Here is an 18,571-nt window from a genome sequence, read left to right as displayed (position 1 = left end):
TTATAAGAGTGCTCATTATTAGGTATCTCATTACACTGCACAAATATAATATAAAATCTCTTTCCCTTTTACAGTATTGTATTATAAAATGTCAGCAATGGAACCATAGTTACTATGCCAATTAAAAGGAATTCTCTAATCGTCAAAGTGAATTTTATCAGTTTAAGGACATACTGGTATATGACATCAAACAAATGTTACAAAACTAATTCCTCTCTTACAAAAATAATTGTCTATGGATCTTCAACAATATAATTAGATCTTACTGTTGAAGAGATACTTAGAATTTTCACCTGCTGAGCCCCCAGCTTCCAGTCACATTGTACACAGGTCAATGATGCCTCAGTCCCCTTCAAAGAGGGCACCTTGGGACCTCACACGGTTCTCCTAGTCACCATCAGCTGCCCTGTTGTATGTTCTTGAATATCATTGATGATCTGAAATCTCTTCCTTTTCAGAGGTAATTTTAGTTTTGGGAAAAGCCAGGACTCACAGGGCACCAAATCTGGGCTGTAGAAGGGCTGAGTCACCTGGGTGATTTGATATTTCCCAAAAAAAACTCTGCACAAGACATGATGCATGAAGCTCCCAATCACCAGTTACCCATAGCTGTGGCCCTCTGAATCATCCAAATAGTTTCTGTAGAGGAATGTTCAAGCTTAATGGGAAATTTCATGCAGATTTGTTGCTCTACTCACTCAGTCATTTTGAATGCAGCAGCCACATCATACACATGCCCACTCAGTGGCATCTACTGCTCCCATTGGCTAGTACAGTGAAGTCATCATTGTTCATGCATGCTCATTCCAGTCCACCCTCTTGGCTGCCAATTTACATCACTGTTTTGCAAACCTTCTCATTATATTAACAATGGCTGGACTTTTCCCAGACAGACCTTGCACTTGAAAATCCTAAAGTTTGATTATTAGTTTATTTCATGTACATGATGTCAAAAAATCCCTAACTCACTATTAAGTTTGTTATACACAGATTCAATCACTTGTTTGCTAGGAAAATAACCAGATAAATCTCTTAAAATTGCTTCAATACTTCTTAACAATGGTGTTGTATTAACTAGGCTTGCTTGGAATACAAGGAGAGAAGGGTGATCCAGGCCCTCCTGGATTTGATGTTCCAGGATCCCCTGGTGAAAGAGGCAATCGAGGCATTCCTGGAGTACCTGGTCCTATGGGACACCCAGGATCACCAGGGCTTCCAGGAAAAGTAGGTGCCTCTGGATTACCAGGTAATTTGTTTAAACTTTTCTCTAGTTTTGAATTCATTAAATTAAAACTGATATGGCTGTGGTATATTATTCTCTTATTGTACTTTTCTGGATTGACACTATTCCTTAAGGAAAAGTGTTAAATGTTTTGATTGCAGGAAACTGATTTTGCTGTTTGTATTATACTTTGTTTGAATTCCAATTATGTATTTCTATATAACAAACAACCCAAAAATTTAATGATTTAGATCAATCATTTTATTTTGCTCAAGATTTTGTGGCTCAGGAATTAAGGGATGGCTTAATGAGGTCATTTAACTCTGATCCACATGACATCAGCTGGGTAGTTCAGGGTGAAGGATCTATTTCCAAGATAGCAATTCTTTGACAAGTGAGTGTTCCTCGACCTCTTCACATGGTATCTCATTATCTATAGTGGTTCCTAACATACCTTGGTCTCCTCACAGTATGGTAGTGTCAGGGTAGTTACCCTCCTTTCAGGGAAGCTCATTTTCAAAGAAGAGAATTTCCCAAACCAAAAGTTGGTGTTCCAAGACCTCCAGGTAGAAACTGCAAGACTTCTTATGATCTAGTCTTTGGAGTCATACAGTGTCACATACGGTGTCACTTAGTCAAGGGCAAGCACAGAGTCAGCCCAAATTCAAGGGGGGAAAGCTGCACAATGATGTGTATACTAAGACGGGTGGTTCATTGAGGCTGGCCATCTTTGAATATTAGCTTTTTATTTATGGGTACTGACAATAGTGGTCACTAAGTTACAACAGAAGAAAAGGGGTAAGACTCGGTGCTTTCCTTCCAAATCTTAACAGTTTTCCAGTTGACATCTTATAATTTATCTTTTGTCCTTCCAAGGTCAAAGGAAGGTAAAATTTACTTATTGATATTCTTCAAAGGTACCAAAGGTGAAATGGGTATGATGGGACCTCCAGGCCCACCAGGACCTTTGGGAATTCCTGGCAGGAGTGGTGTTCCTGGTCTCAAAGGTAATCAGTGTTTGCTGGAAGATGCATAGAAAAGAGAAAATTAAACATTGCTGTGGTTCAATATAGGATATTTTTATTTGACTGCTTTAAAATGAGCAATAGTTGCTTGTATTTTGATTCTATGTGATGTGGCATTTAAATAGATCCTTTGTTCAATTTGGTGGAATATTTAGTTTGGATACCATGAGACATGGTAAGTAATGAAATACAGGAATTAAATTTTGATTTTATTTACAGTCTCTATAATTGTCAAAGAATCCCAAAAGAAAAATTGTCATCTGTGAATAAAATGTTTTGGAAGGCAGTGGTCTACCCAAGTATGGAACATATGAATAATATATGCATTAACCATGAATGAATAAATCTGATCTGTTGTATCTTCTCCACACATGTCTGTTTTAGGTAATGACGGTTTGCAGGGTCAACCAGGGCCTCCTGGTCCTAGAGGAGAGAAAGGTAGTAAAGGGGAACCTGGCCTTCCTGGCCCTCCTGGACCAATGGATCCAGAGCTGCTGGGCTCAAGAGGAGAAAAGGGGGACCCTGGTTTACCAGGTAAATGGATGTATTTATTTATTAATAGATTTCCAGCTATATATGGTTTAATCTTTAATACCATGAAAAGTGATGTAGTCTTGGATTCACCAATGAATTTTCATTTGTAATGAAAATTAAATTTCACTTGATTTTTACTCTTTAATTGATCCACTTTTGCTTGAGTATATTGTTTTTAGTTTATATGCCACAAACTGGGAGGTTTTGAAATAGACTGAAGCAGTCAGTCACCTTTAGGACTTCCAGAGAGTAGTATAGGATGTAGTTGAAAGAAACAGGTAAGTAGCCACAATTACTTTAAAAACAGATTGCAGTATTAGGGAAATTTGCTGGTCCTTTAGTTTTTTCCCCTGAAATGAGATGGGAATGCATGGTGTATTGTTGCCCTGCAGTATTTTGATATCCATATCATACTTGGCTTTTAAATACACTTCATTGTTATACTGCCTTGGCAGAATAAACAAGTACTGGAATATAAACAGCCAAGCTCAGCCTGTGGGGGGGGGTGTTACTGAAAGTAGATCTAGGGAACAGCTGTAATTTTATAGTTATTTTATTAAAATCAAATAAACCATGAAGTATAAAATTTATTTTAATAAAAATTCTTTCTTTTTATAAAAGTATAGTATATTCATAGCAAAGCATCAGAAAATTTGGATAAGTAGAAATCAATAAAACACTTATAATCAAATCTATATTGAATAGTTTTTCAAACAATATGGGACTTCAAAACACGCTTGACTTATTTGCAGCTTGTAGTAAAATTTGTGGCTATTTTGTGTTGTAATCATTAATATTGTCAGTCCATATGTGCATGTGGGTGTATGATTGGGTATGCATGTGCACAGATGTTATAAATTTTCTTAAGAGCAGGACTTGGTGGTTTTTTTTTTTAAATTAAAAAATGTGTTTAAGGCATTACTGTAGTTTTGTATATAGTCACAAAAGATGCATGGCTATCTAATTTTTTTATTGATAAAATGACATATCTTTCTTGAATTACTCCTTGCAAGACTTCTCTTTCATTTTATGCCTTCTGTAAAACAGAGCTAGTAAGGACACTATACTTGCCTCTAATATAGAATTATTAAAAATAATTGTAGAATGTGAGATAATATAGAGATAAGCTGTCCAAATCCTTCATTTTACAGTGTAAGAATCTAAAGCCCAAAGAGGAAAGTAACCTCATTGTTGAATGCTCTGAATTCTTAATGGTAGCTAAATAAAAAGTGAGGATTTTAGTATTAGTCCAGTGCTATTGGTTTATACTATGTCTGTTTATCATTGATTTCTATATTTCGCTCACAGTTCAGAATATGAGTAGCTTGCTTTGCCAAATTAATTTCATGAATTAACTACATCAGCCTAACTTGTCTCTTATACTCATCCTTGGAAGGTATTCCTGGAGTGCCAGGGCCAAAAGGTTACCAGGGTTTTCCTGGAGAACCAGGGCAACCTGGACTGAGTGGCCAACCTGGACTACCAGGACTACCAGGTAGGTGTGTGTGATAAGCCATCTGTAGCAATTGGACAGCTGATCCTAAACCCTGATAAATTAATTATGTATTTGTCATGTGTGATGATATTTTGGATCTGGTTATGCCTATATGCTTGAGTATATCATCTGAGATATGGAATTCTCTTTTAGCAAAAAAATGTTGCCATTTGACACACAAGATTTATAGGCTATTTTGCTCTTTTTTTTTTTTTTTCTTTTTCTAGTAGCAAAGTTTACACATAACCAGAAGTATATCCAAGTAAAGTGCAAGATTTTTTTTTACCTATATAGTTATCATTTCCTTTGCTCTTCTTTGCTTTGCATAGTTCATATTTTACCTAGTATTATTTTATTTCATGCTGAAAGAAATCCTTTAACCTTCAATATTATTTACATTTTTATGTATAAAATTATTTTTCCATTTTTGACTGATATTCTGGCTCAATATAGACTTACACGTTGACATTTTTTTAATACATTAAAAGTATTGTTTGACTGTCTTCTTAACTGGATTGTTTCTGATGTAAAAATCTAATGTTAGCCTTATCTGTGGCTCTTTGTATATAAAGGATTTAGTTCACTTCTTGATGCTTTTAAGATTTTCTCTTTACACTTATGTTAAGCAATTTGGTTATTATGAAGCATGATGTAATATTCTTCTTGTTTCTTTTTTTTTTTTTTGCCAACCACATTGTTTTATTGATTATATTGTTACAATAGTTTCAAGTTTTTCCCCTTTGCTCCCCTCCACCCAGCACACCCCTCCCAAAACAATCCTCCCTCCCTAGTCCATGCCCATGGGTCGTACATACAAGTTCTCCTGCCTCACCCTTTCATATATTCTTCTTCTTTTTTTTAAATAATTAATTAATTAGTTAAATATTTTAACAATAAAAAATAACAATCTCTCCCTCTCAGACTTAAGACCCTTTACAATCTTATAAAGGACAATGGACGAAGGTCTCGAGCTCCTCTAGCTGCTTCAAGCTGGACATGCTCGTCGTCCTACCTACCCTTGGGTCAAGAAATCCCTAATAAGAGTGGGGGTGTGGAGGGGAGGGTGGCCTTCCCACAAGGGGAAGGATCGTGCAGACTCCAGGTTGGTTGGCTGTCTCTGGACAACAGCATGCTTGGTTTAACAGGCTGGCATCCTTGTTGTATTCTGGGGGCAACAGGGTTAAAGGACATCATTCAATCCGTAACCACTAGATGACAAAAGACAGGTATTAATTTTTTAATGTCCCACATTAGGGAAAAGAAGGGTTTCTTTGGAGGAAGGTATGCCAGGTACATCTCACCTGTCCAAAACCCTTTTGCCCATTATACTTAGTTTGGACTGAGGGAAATATTTTAGGTTTCCCCCATCTCAGGCCTCTGGGCTATTTCTGTCCAAGCCATTAGAAGAGAAAAGAGAAACCAGTTTTAAAGTGAAGCCCACAGACCACCCCGTTCTTCACCAACCCAGCCACTTAGTTCAGCCAAACCATTGAGTCTCAGGAGGCAGCGATACAGACAGGATTAAGCGAGGCCTATATGTACAATCACTCAGGTAATGAGATCGTAGGCTTATGCCCTTTGAAAACAGAAAACACATGTTAATTTATGTAACATAACCCACATACAAGTCTCTAAATCTGTAGGACTGTCTTATCGGAAAGACATCCAGTTGCAAGGCATTTGACATTCTTCTTGCCTGTAAGTTAAACATCTTTGATAATACCACAGACATAGTTTAACTTTCAAATGAAAACAAATTTTAAATGAAAAGAAACTTTAAAGACGGTTAGCTGCACTACTTTATAGTCTACCACTGGGCATTGTGATCTTCTTTGAATCATGATTTTTCTCCCTAAGATTACTCTCCTTGTCATTAAAGGGACTGCATTAAGTTCATTTTTAATTTATCCTGTTCATTTGCATAAACACAACAAGAGCAGCAAATGATCACTTATGATCTTTAGTTCTGCTTTTCTGGAACTTACGCAAGGAACATTTAGGGTGACCTTCAGTCTGCCCTTCAGGGCACAGAAGCTGAGCCACATACCTGGCATTCAGCCTTGCCTGTAAACACCTGTCTTTTCCAGGTCCTCCTGGTTTTCCATTGTGCCTTAAGGTCCCTTCTAGCCATCTTTCAGGAAAACAACCTTCATTCCTTCCCTGGAAAGATTGCTATGGACCGCTCATCCACCCAAGGTACCAGGCCTTTTATCTCGTGAACTTTTATTACCTTTGAAAGTCAGTCCCAGTTGCTCAGGGCTTTTTGGTAACAACCAAAGCCCAAGCATGTCTCCTTTAGGCATGACATTCCAGTCAAAGTCTTAGTCAAAAAATCGTTATTAACAACTGGTCTTATTAGTTTTATGCAAAGAAACTTAGGTCATTACTTACTTCTTTAGAATGCCAAATTATGGAGGGATCAGATAGGGAGAAAAATATACAGTGTGAAGGAAAATCCTTGTCCTTCTAATATTCACTGAACTTGCATTTCTATTCTTTATATTTTTATTTTTCCCCCCACTAAAATTTTTTCTGTTTGTTTGTTTTTCCATTACAGTTGTCTCACTCTTTTCCCCCTCTTGCTTCCCTGCACCCTGCCCCCCCTTCCTCCACATTCAGTCTCCACCCAGTTGTCCATGTCCATGGGTCATTTATACATGTTCTTTGACTAGACCCTTCCCCTTCTTACAACTTCTCTCCCTCCCATCTCCCCCTTTGTTACTGTTAGTTTATTCCTTGTTTACATACCTCTGGTTCAATTTTGCTCATTTGTTTGTGTTGTTCATTAGTTTCCTGTAACAGGTGATAGCATAAGGTAGTTTTCTTTTGTTGCCTGGCTTATTTCGCTAAGCATAATTCTCTCTAGTTCCAATCATGTTGTTGCAAATGGTAGAAGTTCCTTCTTTCTTTCAGTACTTATTCATTGTCATTTTCCCCCTTTGTACTCATGTTTCTCTCTGTCTCTCTCTGTTTCTTCATCTTCTTAAAGCAGACCCTTTAGCATCTCTTGCAATGCTGGTTTGGTGGAGATGTATTCTTTTAGCCTTCTTTTGTCTTGGAAACTCCTTATTTCACCTTCCATTTTGAATGAGAGCCTTGCTGGGTAGAGTATTCTTAGTTGTAGGCCTTTGTCTTTCATTACTTGGAATATATTTTGCCATTCCCTTCTGGCTTGTAGTGTTTCTGCTGAGAAATCTGATGATAGCCTTATTGGAGCTCCCTTGTATGTTATTAGTTGTTTCTCTCTTGCTGCTTTTAGGATTCTCTCTTTGTCTTTGAATGTTGGCATTTTAATTATGATGTGTCTTGAAGTGGGCCTGTTGGGGTTCATCTTCATTGGGACCCTCTGTGCTTCCTGGACTTGCATGATTCTTTCTCTCTTCATGTTAGGGAAGTTTTCTGTCATTAGTTTTTCAAAGAGGTTTTCTATCCCTTGCTCTTCTTCTTCTCCTTCCGGAATTCCTATGATACGGATATTATTACGTTTCATGTTGTCCTGCAGCTGTCTTAGAGCCTCTTCAGTCTTGTTCAGTCTTTTTTCGTTTTGTTGCACTGTGTGTGAGTTTTTGTCTACATTGTCCTCCAGCTCGCTGATCCGATCTTCTGCTTCCTCTAGCCTGTTTTTAATTCCTTCTACTGTGTTCTTCAATTCAGAGGTCGTATTCTTCATTTCCTCCTGGCTCTTATTGATAGCTTCCATGTCCTTTTTGATGCTGGTATAATTCTCAGTAAGTTCCTTAGAGTTCTTCTGGAGTTCACTGTAGTTTTTCTGGAGTTCTTTGTAGTTTCCGCTGAGCTCATTGAGCTTCTCCATAATCCATGCTTTCAATTCCATATCTGATAGTTTGCTCCCCTCTATTTCGTTTAGTACTCTTTCTGGGGATTCTACCTTTCCTTTCAATGGGGGGTTGTTTCTCTGTCTCCCCATTTTTGTGACTCCTATTGTTTGTTGGTGCTTCTTAGAATGATCTGCCTAAAGTGCAAGATTTTATTTACATAAGTTGCAATATGTGTAAATAAGACACTTATCCGTTAAGAACCTGAAGAATTCACCTTTTTTAGTTCTTTGTCTTTAGACAGGTCAATTATTAAACCATGTTAATCACTTTATTACAGTCAGCATAAATTTTTATTATCTTTAATAAAAGTCTTGCTGCTTCTTAAGCCATTTTCTTTTAGCTGGGCCCCTAATAAGTAAAGGGAATCTGGTCCTCATATCCATAAGAACCCTTTAGGACTTCCAGCCAAGATGGAGGCATAGGTAGACAGACACTCTGCATCTCCTTTTACAACTATAAAGGAATACACCTAAATCAAAACTGTAAAAAACAAGCAGAAACTCCAGAAACTTGACCTGAAGGGGAATCCAACAAAGAAATAAAGAAGAAATACTCATCCAGACAGGCAGGAGGAGTAGAGCTGAGGTGGAGAGGACCCGGTGTGCTGGTGGTGGCAGCGGTGGGAGTGGCAGTGGTGGCAGCACAGGTGCAGTGGCTGGGGCTGGCTGGTGGAAAGCGCAGACACACATTATAAAACTCAGGAGGGAAACCTGGGGAATGATCCCAGCCCCAGATCAGCAATGGGGGAAAATAAGCCACATTGCTTTTGACTGTGAAAACCAGTGTGGGTTGCAGTGACAGAAGAAATGGCCCATCTCTCAGCAGAGTCCGCTTGTTTAGTGGAAAAGGGGTGAGTGCTGAGCAAGTGGCATTCTTACCTCTCAGACCCCTCCTCCACATACAGAACCACAATGTGGTGAAACATGTTGCCCGGCACTGATGAATACCTAAAGCTCTGCCCCTTACATCATAACATGTGCGACAGCTCTACCTAAGACACAGAGCCAAACACAGAGGGCTGTCAAGTTGAGGAGACAAAGAAATATGTCCCAGAGGAGGGAGCAGATCAAGATTCCAGTAGGAGAACTCAACAACAAGGAGATAGCCAATCTAACTAATGCAGAATTCAAATCACTAGTGCTAATGATGCTCACAGACTTGAAAAACAAGATTAAGTACAACAAATGCATAAGGGAAGAAATGAAGGCTATGCTAAGTGAAACAAAGGAAAATCCACATGAACCCAGGGGTGAAGGAAAGGAAACCAAGGTTCAGATCAATGATTTTGAACTTAAGGAAGAAATAAACAGTCAATTAGTACAGAATGAAGAAACAAGAACTGAAAAAAAAAAAAGGAGAGGCTTAGGAACCTCTGGGACAACTTTAAATGTGCCAACATCCACATCATAGGGGTGCCAGAAGGAGAAGAAAAAGAGCAAGAAATTGCAAACGTATGTGAAAAATAATGAAGGAAAACTTCCCTAATTTGGCAAAGGAAATAGACACAAGTCTAGGAAGCACAGAGTGTCCCAAACAAGCTAGACCCAAAGAGGACCACACCAAGACACATCATAATTAAAATGTCAAAAGATAAAGTCTTAAAAGTAGCAAGAGAAAAGCAAAGAGTTACCTACAAAGGGGTTTCTGTAAGACTATCAGCTGATTTCTCAAAGGAAGCATTACAGGCAATAAGGGACTGGCAAGAAGTATTTAAAGTGATTAAAAGCAAGGACCTACAACCAACTCTACTCTCTCTATCCAGCAAAGCTATTGTTTAGAGCATTAAAGGGATTTATTTAAGAAAAAGAAGATAAAAATTATGAACATTAAAACGACAACAAATCCACAACTATCAACAACTGAATCTGAAAAATGAAAACAAAAACAAACGAAGCAAACAACGAGAATAGGGCGCAGAATCATAGGTATGGGGATCATTTAATGTGTTATCTGCTGGGAGGATGAAGGGGGAGAAAGGGGGAAATGGTGCAGGAATGGGTGAAGCCAAAGAACTTATATGCATGACCCGTGGACATGAACTAAGAGGGGTGGAGTTGCTGGAGGGAAGGGAGTTACTGGGCAGAGGGGAGCAAAGGGAAAATAAATTGGGACAACTGTAATAGCATAATTAATAAAATATACCAAAAAAACCCCAAACCCTTTAGGTCTGTTATTCTGCTTTTGGCTCTGCACTACATTGCCTTAATGTAGTTGGAAATAGAAATGATCTCCCTTTCTATCATTCACATCTTCTGCTTTTTCTTCCTCAAGTTGGAAGTAAGTGTGAAAAAAAAATGTTTAAGGCAACACTGGGATACTTGGAAAATACCAAGGTGACACAATAGAACTCAAACACCTAACCTGTAGGAATAATGTGTAAAAAGAGCAGCCATTACTGTTGGAGGTGACGGTCCAGAACCTCTTCATCAACATTTATCTATCCATTGACTAATGTACTGAGGGTATACCATGACAGGTTACCATTTTCCTCTTCTTCCTTTCACATGATTAGAATCCATAATACATGGAAAAGCCACTTCTGAATATTTTAAAAACACACTCATTATATTGGATTTATATGTGAGAAATACAGAAAGGGTAGTTATATACATACAACATGTAGGACTTCCGGTATTTGAAATATTTTTAGGGCAAGAAACAAGGTGTCCTGGTAAAAATTTTGCATTTTTTAAAATAAGGAGATCTCTATTACCATGATTATATTGTAATATGTTCCTAAGGATATTCCTTAGGTACCCCTTGCCTGTTTTATGTTGTTATGTGTGTGGAACTTGATCATGTATTGTTTGATCTATCCAATTTCATGCTTGCATTTAATTATGACCCATTTCAGGAAATCAGGCAATCTTAATATTCCTGACTTCTCTTAATTTTACCAATTTGACTTTCTTAGGTCCCAAGGGTAACCCTGGTCTCCCTGGGAAGCCGGGACTTACAGGACACCCTGGACTTAAAGGAAACACAGGTGATATGGGTTTTCCAGGTGAGTGATGAAATTTCCCAAATATTTAGATCCACTAATAGAAGACGATTCACTATATATTTTATCAGAAAAGAGACTGGTGTTGACAGAATCAAACTGAGACAATATATAAGATAATTAGTAGGTAAAGCTATCTCATTATGCACATATTTGAACTAGGAATTAAGGGACAGAGCTTTAGAAACCTTAAAAATAAAAATTTGCAAATTTGTGTGGAGGTTTTTTTTTTTTTTTTTTTTTGAGCTATATTCCTTTCACTTAAACTTCCTGTAAAATAGGCTTTTATATAATCCTGGTTGTAAAGCTCATTGTTATATAACTCAGAATTTACAGAGTTCTATTTCAAACTCTTTCACTTCATCATATGCATTATAGATATTTTACAAATAAAAGGTATTTTGTTAAACATTGCATGGTACATGTTTTCAACAGGCCCTCAGGGTGTGAAAGGGCCCCCTGGTACTCCTGGAGTTCCTGGACAACCTGGATCCTCAGGATTACCTGGACAGAAAGGAGAAAAAGGTGATCCTGGTGTTTCAGGAATTGGTCTTCCAGGTCTTCCTGGCCCAAAGGTAATCCTATTCTAGACATATGCCTAAGCAGATGTGATTTTTCTTTAATACTGTGTTCATTCCTAATTCTTCATTAAATGAACTATAGACTGACATGGTATATTCTGGCAAGAAATTTATTCCTGCTTTTTCTCTCATATTGTAAGAAGATATGTTTTAAGGTTTTCAGCCAATCCAAAAGGCGGGGGGGGCTTCTGATTTCTTTTTTTCCCTCTGTCTTAATCTTAATTTCTTTGTATGTTTCAGTAAACCAAAGGCTTATTTCTGTTTGGTTTTGGTTTTCTTTTCACTTTTTAGTGAAGGGGTTGTTGGTCTTTGTCCAATTATTATTAACTAATGTGAAAAGATATAAACAAAGTAACTTAGGCAATTAATAAAAGTGCAGTAGCAGTCTTTTTTTTTTTTTTTTTCAGTAGTAGTCTTAACTGAGTATTTGAGGTAGTGGTAATAAGAAATGGTCAGAATAAGAATTTATTTTGTACGTCAAGCCAGCATGATTTGCTTATGGAATAGGAGAAAAAGAGAGATATCAAGGATGAGTCTAAAATTTTTATCTTGAGCAACTGGAAGGATGGAGTTGCTACATAGTGAGATAAGAAAAATTTTGGGAGAAGCAGATTTGGTGATAAAGATCAGAAACATAGTTTTCTGATTGTTATAAAGACATCTAGATTTCTGGCCAAGATGGAGGCATAGACAGACACACCGTGTCTCCCTCCACAACTAAGAAGGAACAACTACCTCAAAACCAGAAACAATCAGAAGTTCTAGAAAATCAAACTACATGGAAGTCCAGCAAACAAAGATATAAAGAAGAAATACTCATCCAGACAGATAGGAAGGGCGAAGCTGAGGCAAAGAGGATGCAGTGTGGTGGCAGCAGCAGCAGCAGGCAGGCATAAAGTGCAGTCACATGTTTTAAGGTCAGGACAGAGACACCTGGAGAGCATTCCCAGCTCATCACCGGACCTACCAGCTCACGGTCCCAGCACCAGGGAAAATCAAGCCTCATTGCTTCTGACTATGCAGACCAGTGGGGTTAGAGGTGGAGGCAGAAACTGCTGGTCTCTCAGTAGAGTCCACTTGTTTAAAGGGCCCCCACAGTCCTACAACATCCACAGACCCACCCACTCTGGGAATGATGGCCAGGGCAACAGCTAGAGGGGCGCCAGTCTGGTGTGGAAGTGGGAGAGGTGCCTGGAAGAGGGGCAAGTGCTGGGCAGGCAGCATTGTTCCTTCTTGGACCCCTCCCCCACATACAGTGCCACAGCATGATGAAATGGGTCGCCCTGTACTGATGAATCTCTAAGACTCTGCCCCTTACAACATAACAGGAGCGACAGCTCTCCCTGGGACATGGAGGCAAACAAACACAGGAGCCTGTCAGAATGAGGAGACAGTGAAGTATGGTCCAAAAGGGGGAATGGATCAAGGTTCCAGTGGGGGAACTAAGTGATGAGATAGCCAACCTAAGAAATGAGGAGATAGACTGTTACGGCTACATAAGCGAGATTGAACACTCTGGAGCAGTGAATTAAAGCAAGCAAAGTTTTATTAAGCCGGCTGTTGGGCAGAAACCCTGTCTCAATAGTGCACAGATGGGGACTGGGGTTTCGGGCAGGGGTTTATATAGGCTTTGGCTTTCTTCCTTTAGTGAGATGCAGCTTGTTGGGGTGGGAGGTGGCAGGACAGGGCTGCAGGAGTGTCAAACAGAAATAAAGTTCTCAGGGCCAGAGGTTCGCAGGGCTAAAAGTTCGCAGGGCCATAAAGTTATCTCTGGCAGCATAACTCTTCAACCAGGGAGGAATTCTCTGTGAAGCAATTTATCTTTAAAGGGCTGAATATTCTGTAAAATATAACTTTTCACAAAAGTTACAAACAAGACACAAGCAAATGGAAGGTGATAGAGGCTGTGGTGCTTTTAGCTTGTAAATCACCAATTGCTACTCCTCCCTACATTCCTCTCTCCAAGGCTTTTTAGCAAGTCCCTGCTACATCTTACAAAGAACATCTGAAGCCCCTACATATTTACATGTTTAGTAAACCTCTGCGACTTTCTACAGGGAATAACTGATGCCTCTACATTTCCCTCCCTCTAGTCCTTACTAAACCTAAAAGGGATGTCTAGGGACTATAACTAGGGTTATCAAACTTTGGTTTCTGGGAGGGGCTTAGTAGCAAGGATAAGGAGTTGGGTATCTGCAATGCTAGCTTTTAGACGCTGAATAATATACCGAAATATACAAGGGAGGACAGTTACTGCTAGCAAGAGAAGCAGTAAGGGCCCTGTGAGGCTGCTCACTAAAGTGGTCAGCCATGGATTCCAATTAAACATATTTTGGTACCACGAAGAGTATCTTTTCTGGTCCCGTTCCCGCTGCTCTATGCAGTCCTTTATGATCTGCAGAGTGTTTCGGATGACACCAGTTCGATTTGCATAGAAGCAGCTGTCTTCTCCCAGGGCAGCACAGAGTCCTCCTTGCTTCATGAGGAGGAGGTCTAGGCCTCTTCTGTTTTGCAGGACTACTTCAGCAAGGGACTCTATTTGAGTGGTTATTTCTCCAGTTGTTTCATGCAAGGCTAGCAGGTCCTGGTCGACAGCTGAGGATAAAGCTGCGAGCCCGGCGTGGCTGGTGATAAGTCCAGCCACTCCGGTGGCAAGTGATCCTGCTAGGGCAGCTCCAGCTAGTATGGGAAGAATGACTGCCCTTTTTACAAGCGACCTTTCAGAGGGAAGGAAGAGCCTGCTACTTTCCACCCCCCCATAGACAGTCACTCAGGGAACAATTTGGGCCAGCACACACAGCCCTGAGGTCAGATCATTGTTGGAGAGGCATGATAAAATACCTGTAGGGCAAATAAATCTGGAGCCATTTGGGGCTTGGAAGTAGCGGCCTGAGAGCTGGATGGTTTTAGCACAGGCAGATGCATCAAAGGCAATCTGAGAAGCCCCTGAGGTCATAGAGCTAGGGGTGTTAATGCAAGTCCCATTTCCAAGGACCTCCTCTATTAAGATAAGAGGAGCAGTGTCTATTTTTTCACATTGGCTGGTGCTAGTCAGGTTGAATCTTACACCGATAGCAGAGTAGAAGGGAGGCCTTGCCTGGTAACAAAGCCAGCAGTCTGCAGCAATTTTGGGCTGGCTTTGTTTAAGGCCTGGTGAGTGCCCCTTACAAGTCCAAAGAAGCCGAGTGGTTTCTCAGGAACATTTGAGGGTGACAAGGGTGACTTATTTGAGGAACTGTTATTAAGAGTTGGGCCCTGCTTCCAGAGAGCTGGCGCTTGATCAGTCTGGTGGGGCTCATGCTGGGCTGGTTGTAACCCCAAGAACTGCAGAATTATAAACTGAGGTGGGGGGGATCTTGCCTGGATTGTGAAAAAGAACCCAGGATTCCAGGCTAGGTCTCGCCAAAGTTGCACGCCCAAGCATGTCCAGCTCCAGTCCAAGTATCATCGGCTGGATTTGTGAGAGTTACTGTAATATAAGGATCCCAGGGCGTGACAGGATGGGGTGTGTAGCGCAGGGCTACTTGTATGAATCTTTGGTTATGTTTCCAAAATCCTTTCCTGTGACTCCATAGCCCTACGTCCTTACAGCCCCAGTAAGGACAAAAGAATGCCTTTTCATCATGGTAGTTTTGGCTTGGATTTTTGCCTGAGCAAAAGTAATAACCCTGGTCTAGGTCAAGCTGGTAGTGGGGCCAAAGGTTATGAGTGATGAAAGAAAAGGTTACCTTTTGGCTTGTAGTGTTCCAGTCCTGTTCTGCTAATATGCGGCCTGATCTTGTCTTGAGGAGGCAGAATTTCAAAGGCGGCGGGGCTGCAGCAGCAGGGAGAACAAGAGTGATGATGAACCAGCCCCAGGCAGCCAGGACACTAAGGCGGACTTTTATTTTCATGAGGATGTTTGCTGCAGCCTTTTTCTGCTCTTCCCTGAGGCACTTTGGCCACCAGGGGGGTCTGGCTGTTCTAAAAAGCTGGATGGAGGGCCAGCATCCTGGGGATATTCTTTGACCGTCTCCTGAAGTGGGCTGCAAGAGGGGCTGGGCTTCACTCTGGTGTGGTGGATTCATGCTACAATGCCGGTGATATTGACTTCAGTGAGAATAACAGTATGAGGACCTTCCTGCAAAAGGGCCTGGAGGCTTTTGTTCCAGACCCTAATTAAAACTTGATTCCACTGTTAGCCTAATTCTGTTCTTGGAGTAGCTTACTCCAATTAGCTCTGTCATTGTTTTTGCTACTGGGCATGAAAACAAGATGAAACCCCAGTTGGAGGTGGGGAGCAAGGGAGATAAAGGTGGAGACCTGTGAAATAAATAATAAAAATATTCATGGAAACTGGGAAAAAAAAATTTGATTCCCCCTCCCAGCTTATAGGATGCAAGGGAGTAACTATAAGCATTTGGTGGCGCTCTAGGACTCTTAAACAGCTGCAAATGTCCTCTGGAATGTTTGCAGTTGCTTAACTAGGGACAATTTCTCTTTACTTGCAAGACCCCCAGCTTGGGGTGTGAGTCAGTTCCAGTTCAGTTCCCCTAGGCAAGGATGTCGCCAGTGTTTATTGAAACCACAAGGGAGTCCATGAGACTGGCATAAGTAAACAAAGGGCAAGGCTTGCCCAGAGGGCTAAATAAGAAGTCCCTAGGTCAAGTTTACTAAATGTTGTGGGGATTTATCACAGGCAGGAGACCTAATAGAGGAGACAGTAAATCAGCTCAAACACTGTACACCAGCCAATATAGAAGAAACTGTTAGCCACCCTTTCCCAAGTGCCCTAGTCAGCCGGGGCTACAGTACCAAGTCCTATGGCAAATAAAGTAACGATTAAATTTAAAATAGTTAAGAATAAAGCAGGACACCGTCCAATCATTTTCTTTTCTTGAGTCGCTCCGGCCGCCGGGGAGGGGCTGAATTCGACTGTCCTGCCAGTGCCAGTCCGGACCCAGTGGGCTTTTCTTCAAGAGCTGGTGGGATGTAGGACTTGACTCGAGAATGATGAACCCAAGCAGCAATGCCAGCAACCTTTACAGCCATTGGGGTAGTAAGAACAACAGTATGGGGACCTTCCCATAGTGGCCCTAGGGGTTGTCTTTTCCAGACCTTAATGAGGACCTGGTCCCTAGGTCTGACAGGATGCATAGGGGTCACTATGGGAATGGGACGCCTCTAAGACCTGCTGCTGGATGGAAGTAAGGGTCTTCTGAAGAGCCTGTAATTGCTGAATTAATGTATGGTCACCCCTAACCTGCAAATCTCCTATTCGAGGTGTTAAAGGGGATGGCCTTCCAAACAATATTTCAAAAGGAATCAATCCATTGGTGTACGGAGTGCACCTGGACCGGAAAAGGGCTAAAGGGAGAAGATCTGGCCACGGAGAATTAGTTTCCTGGTGAAGCTTTCGCAGAGTCTGCTTTAAGGACTGATTCATATGCTCTACCTGACCTGTACTCTGAGGCCGGTAGTCAGTGTGGAGGTTCCACTTGATTCCTAGAGCCTTAGCTACTCCTTGAACTGTCTCTGCTATAAATGCTGGACCATTATCTGACCCTATGCTAATAGGTAATCCATATCTAGGAATAATCAAGTTTAATAGAGCCTTGGCTACTTCCCTGGCCTTCTCTGTTCGGGTGGGGACTGCCTCTACCCACCCAGAATAAGTACAAATTAAAACTAATAAGTACTTATAGCCTCTAGGGGTTGGCCCTACTTCTGTAAAATCTACCTCAATGTCTTCAAAGGGAGTAGTTTCCTGCCGGCACACCGCAAGTGGTGGGACCCTGCCAGTCTTCGGGTTATTTTTAGTACAAGTCAGGCATCGTTTTGCAACTGACGCACAAACAGTCCAGAGATTGGGTATATAATACTCCTTTTCTAAAGATACGACAAGTGCTCCTTTTCCAAAGTGTGTGGTCTGGTGCAGGGTGGTGGCTAGCTGCAGGCCAATGCTGTTTGGAACAAAGATTCTTCCATTTGGCAGAATTAACCAGCCATTTTTCTTTGTGGCATTTTCAGTCTTAGCCCAAGCTTCTTCAGCGGGGGAGTAATGTGGGGGCTCTGTTGGTTGTTGCTTTACCTTGCAATGCAGCTTCTTTAGCAGCCTGATCCGCTAGCCGGTTCCTGATTTCAATTTCCCCGGTGCCCCTCTGGTGGCCCCTGCAATGAACAATGGCTACCTGGGCTGGCTTCCATACTGCTTCTAGTAAAGTTAGAATTTCCTGAGTATTTTTAATTGCTTTTCCCTCAGCTGTAAGTAATCCTCTCTCTCGATAAATTGCCCCATGCACATGAACAGTGGCAAATGCATACCGAGGGTCAGTATATATAGTGGCCCGTTTGCCAGTGGCTTCCTCTAGTGCCCAAGTGAAAGTGACAAGTTCTGCTCTCTGGGCCGACCAGCCCTGCGGAAGAGGCTCAGCGCGGACTGCTTTTTCAAGGGTGACTATAGCTGCTCCTGCATAACGTGTGCCCCCATGAACAAAACTACTTCCATCTGTGAAGGAGAGTGGCCCGGTAGTGGGTGAGGTGGCTACCAGTGAGCCATTTTCCTCCCGTGCCCCTTAGGAAGGTCTCAACTGAGTGGGGCACATTAACAAAAAGGTCCTGTCCTAGAGTGAGCTTGTCGGCCTCCTTGACTAGGAGGGCCGTAGCAGCGACAGCTCTGAGACAGGCAGGCCACCCTCTGGACACTGGGTCCTGTCTTTCTGAAATATATGCTACTGGCCTTCGCCAAGGCCCAAGGGCTTGAGTCAAGACTCCCCTGGCTACTCCTTTTTTCTCATGGACAAAAAGGCTGAAAGGCTTGGTGACATCTGGCAGGGCCAAAGCTGGAGCCTGGGTGAGTTCCTCTTTCAGCTTTTGAAATGCCCTTTCCTGATCC

The 18,571-nt window shown here is 41.2% G+C and overlaps 1 protein-coding gene across 1 annotated transcript in view; it reads left to right on the top strand.

The window, feature by feature from the left end:
- COL4A5 (collagen type IV alpha 5 chain) overlaps window positions 1–18,571 on the top strand; it is a 375,000-nt gene that overhangs the window by 296,585 nt on the left and 59,844 nt on the right. Inside the window, exons 31-36 of the mRNA XM_090265360.1 lie at window positions 1,079–1,246; window positions 2,140–2,229; window positions 2,632–2,781; window positions 4,178–4,276; window positions 11,030–11,119; window positions 11,552–11,691. Coding sequence (XP_090121486.1) covers window positions 1,079–1,246; window positions 2,140–2,229; window positions 2,632–2,781; window positions 4,178–4,276; window positions 11,030–11,119; window positions 11,552–11,691 — 737 coding nt within the window. The remainder of the gene's footprint in view (window positions 1–1,078; window positions 1,247–2,139; window positions 2,230–2,631; window positions 2,782–4,177; window positions 4,277–11,029; window positions 11,120–11,551; window positions 11,692–18,571) is intronic.

The sequence above is a fragment of the Furipterus horrens genome, unplaced genomic scaffold (genome assembly GCF_987537825.1).
Source record: "Furipterus horrens unplaced genomic scaffold, mFurHor1.1.pri manual_scaffold_17, whole genome shotgun sequence".
Lineage (NCBI taxonomy): Eukaryota > Metazoa > Chordata > Mammalia > Chiroptera > Furipteridae > Furipterus > Furipterus horrens.
This window is presented reverse-complemented; position numbering and strand designations above follow the sequence as displayed.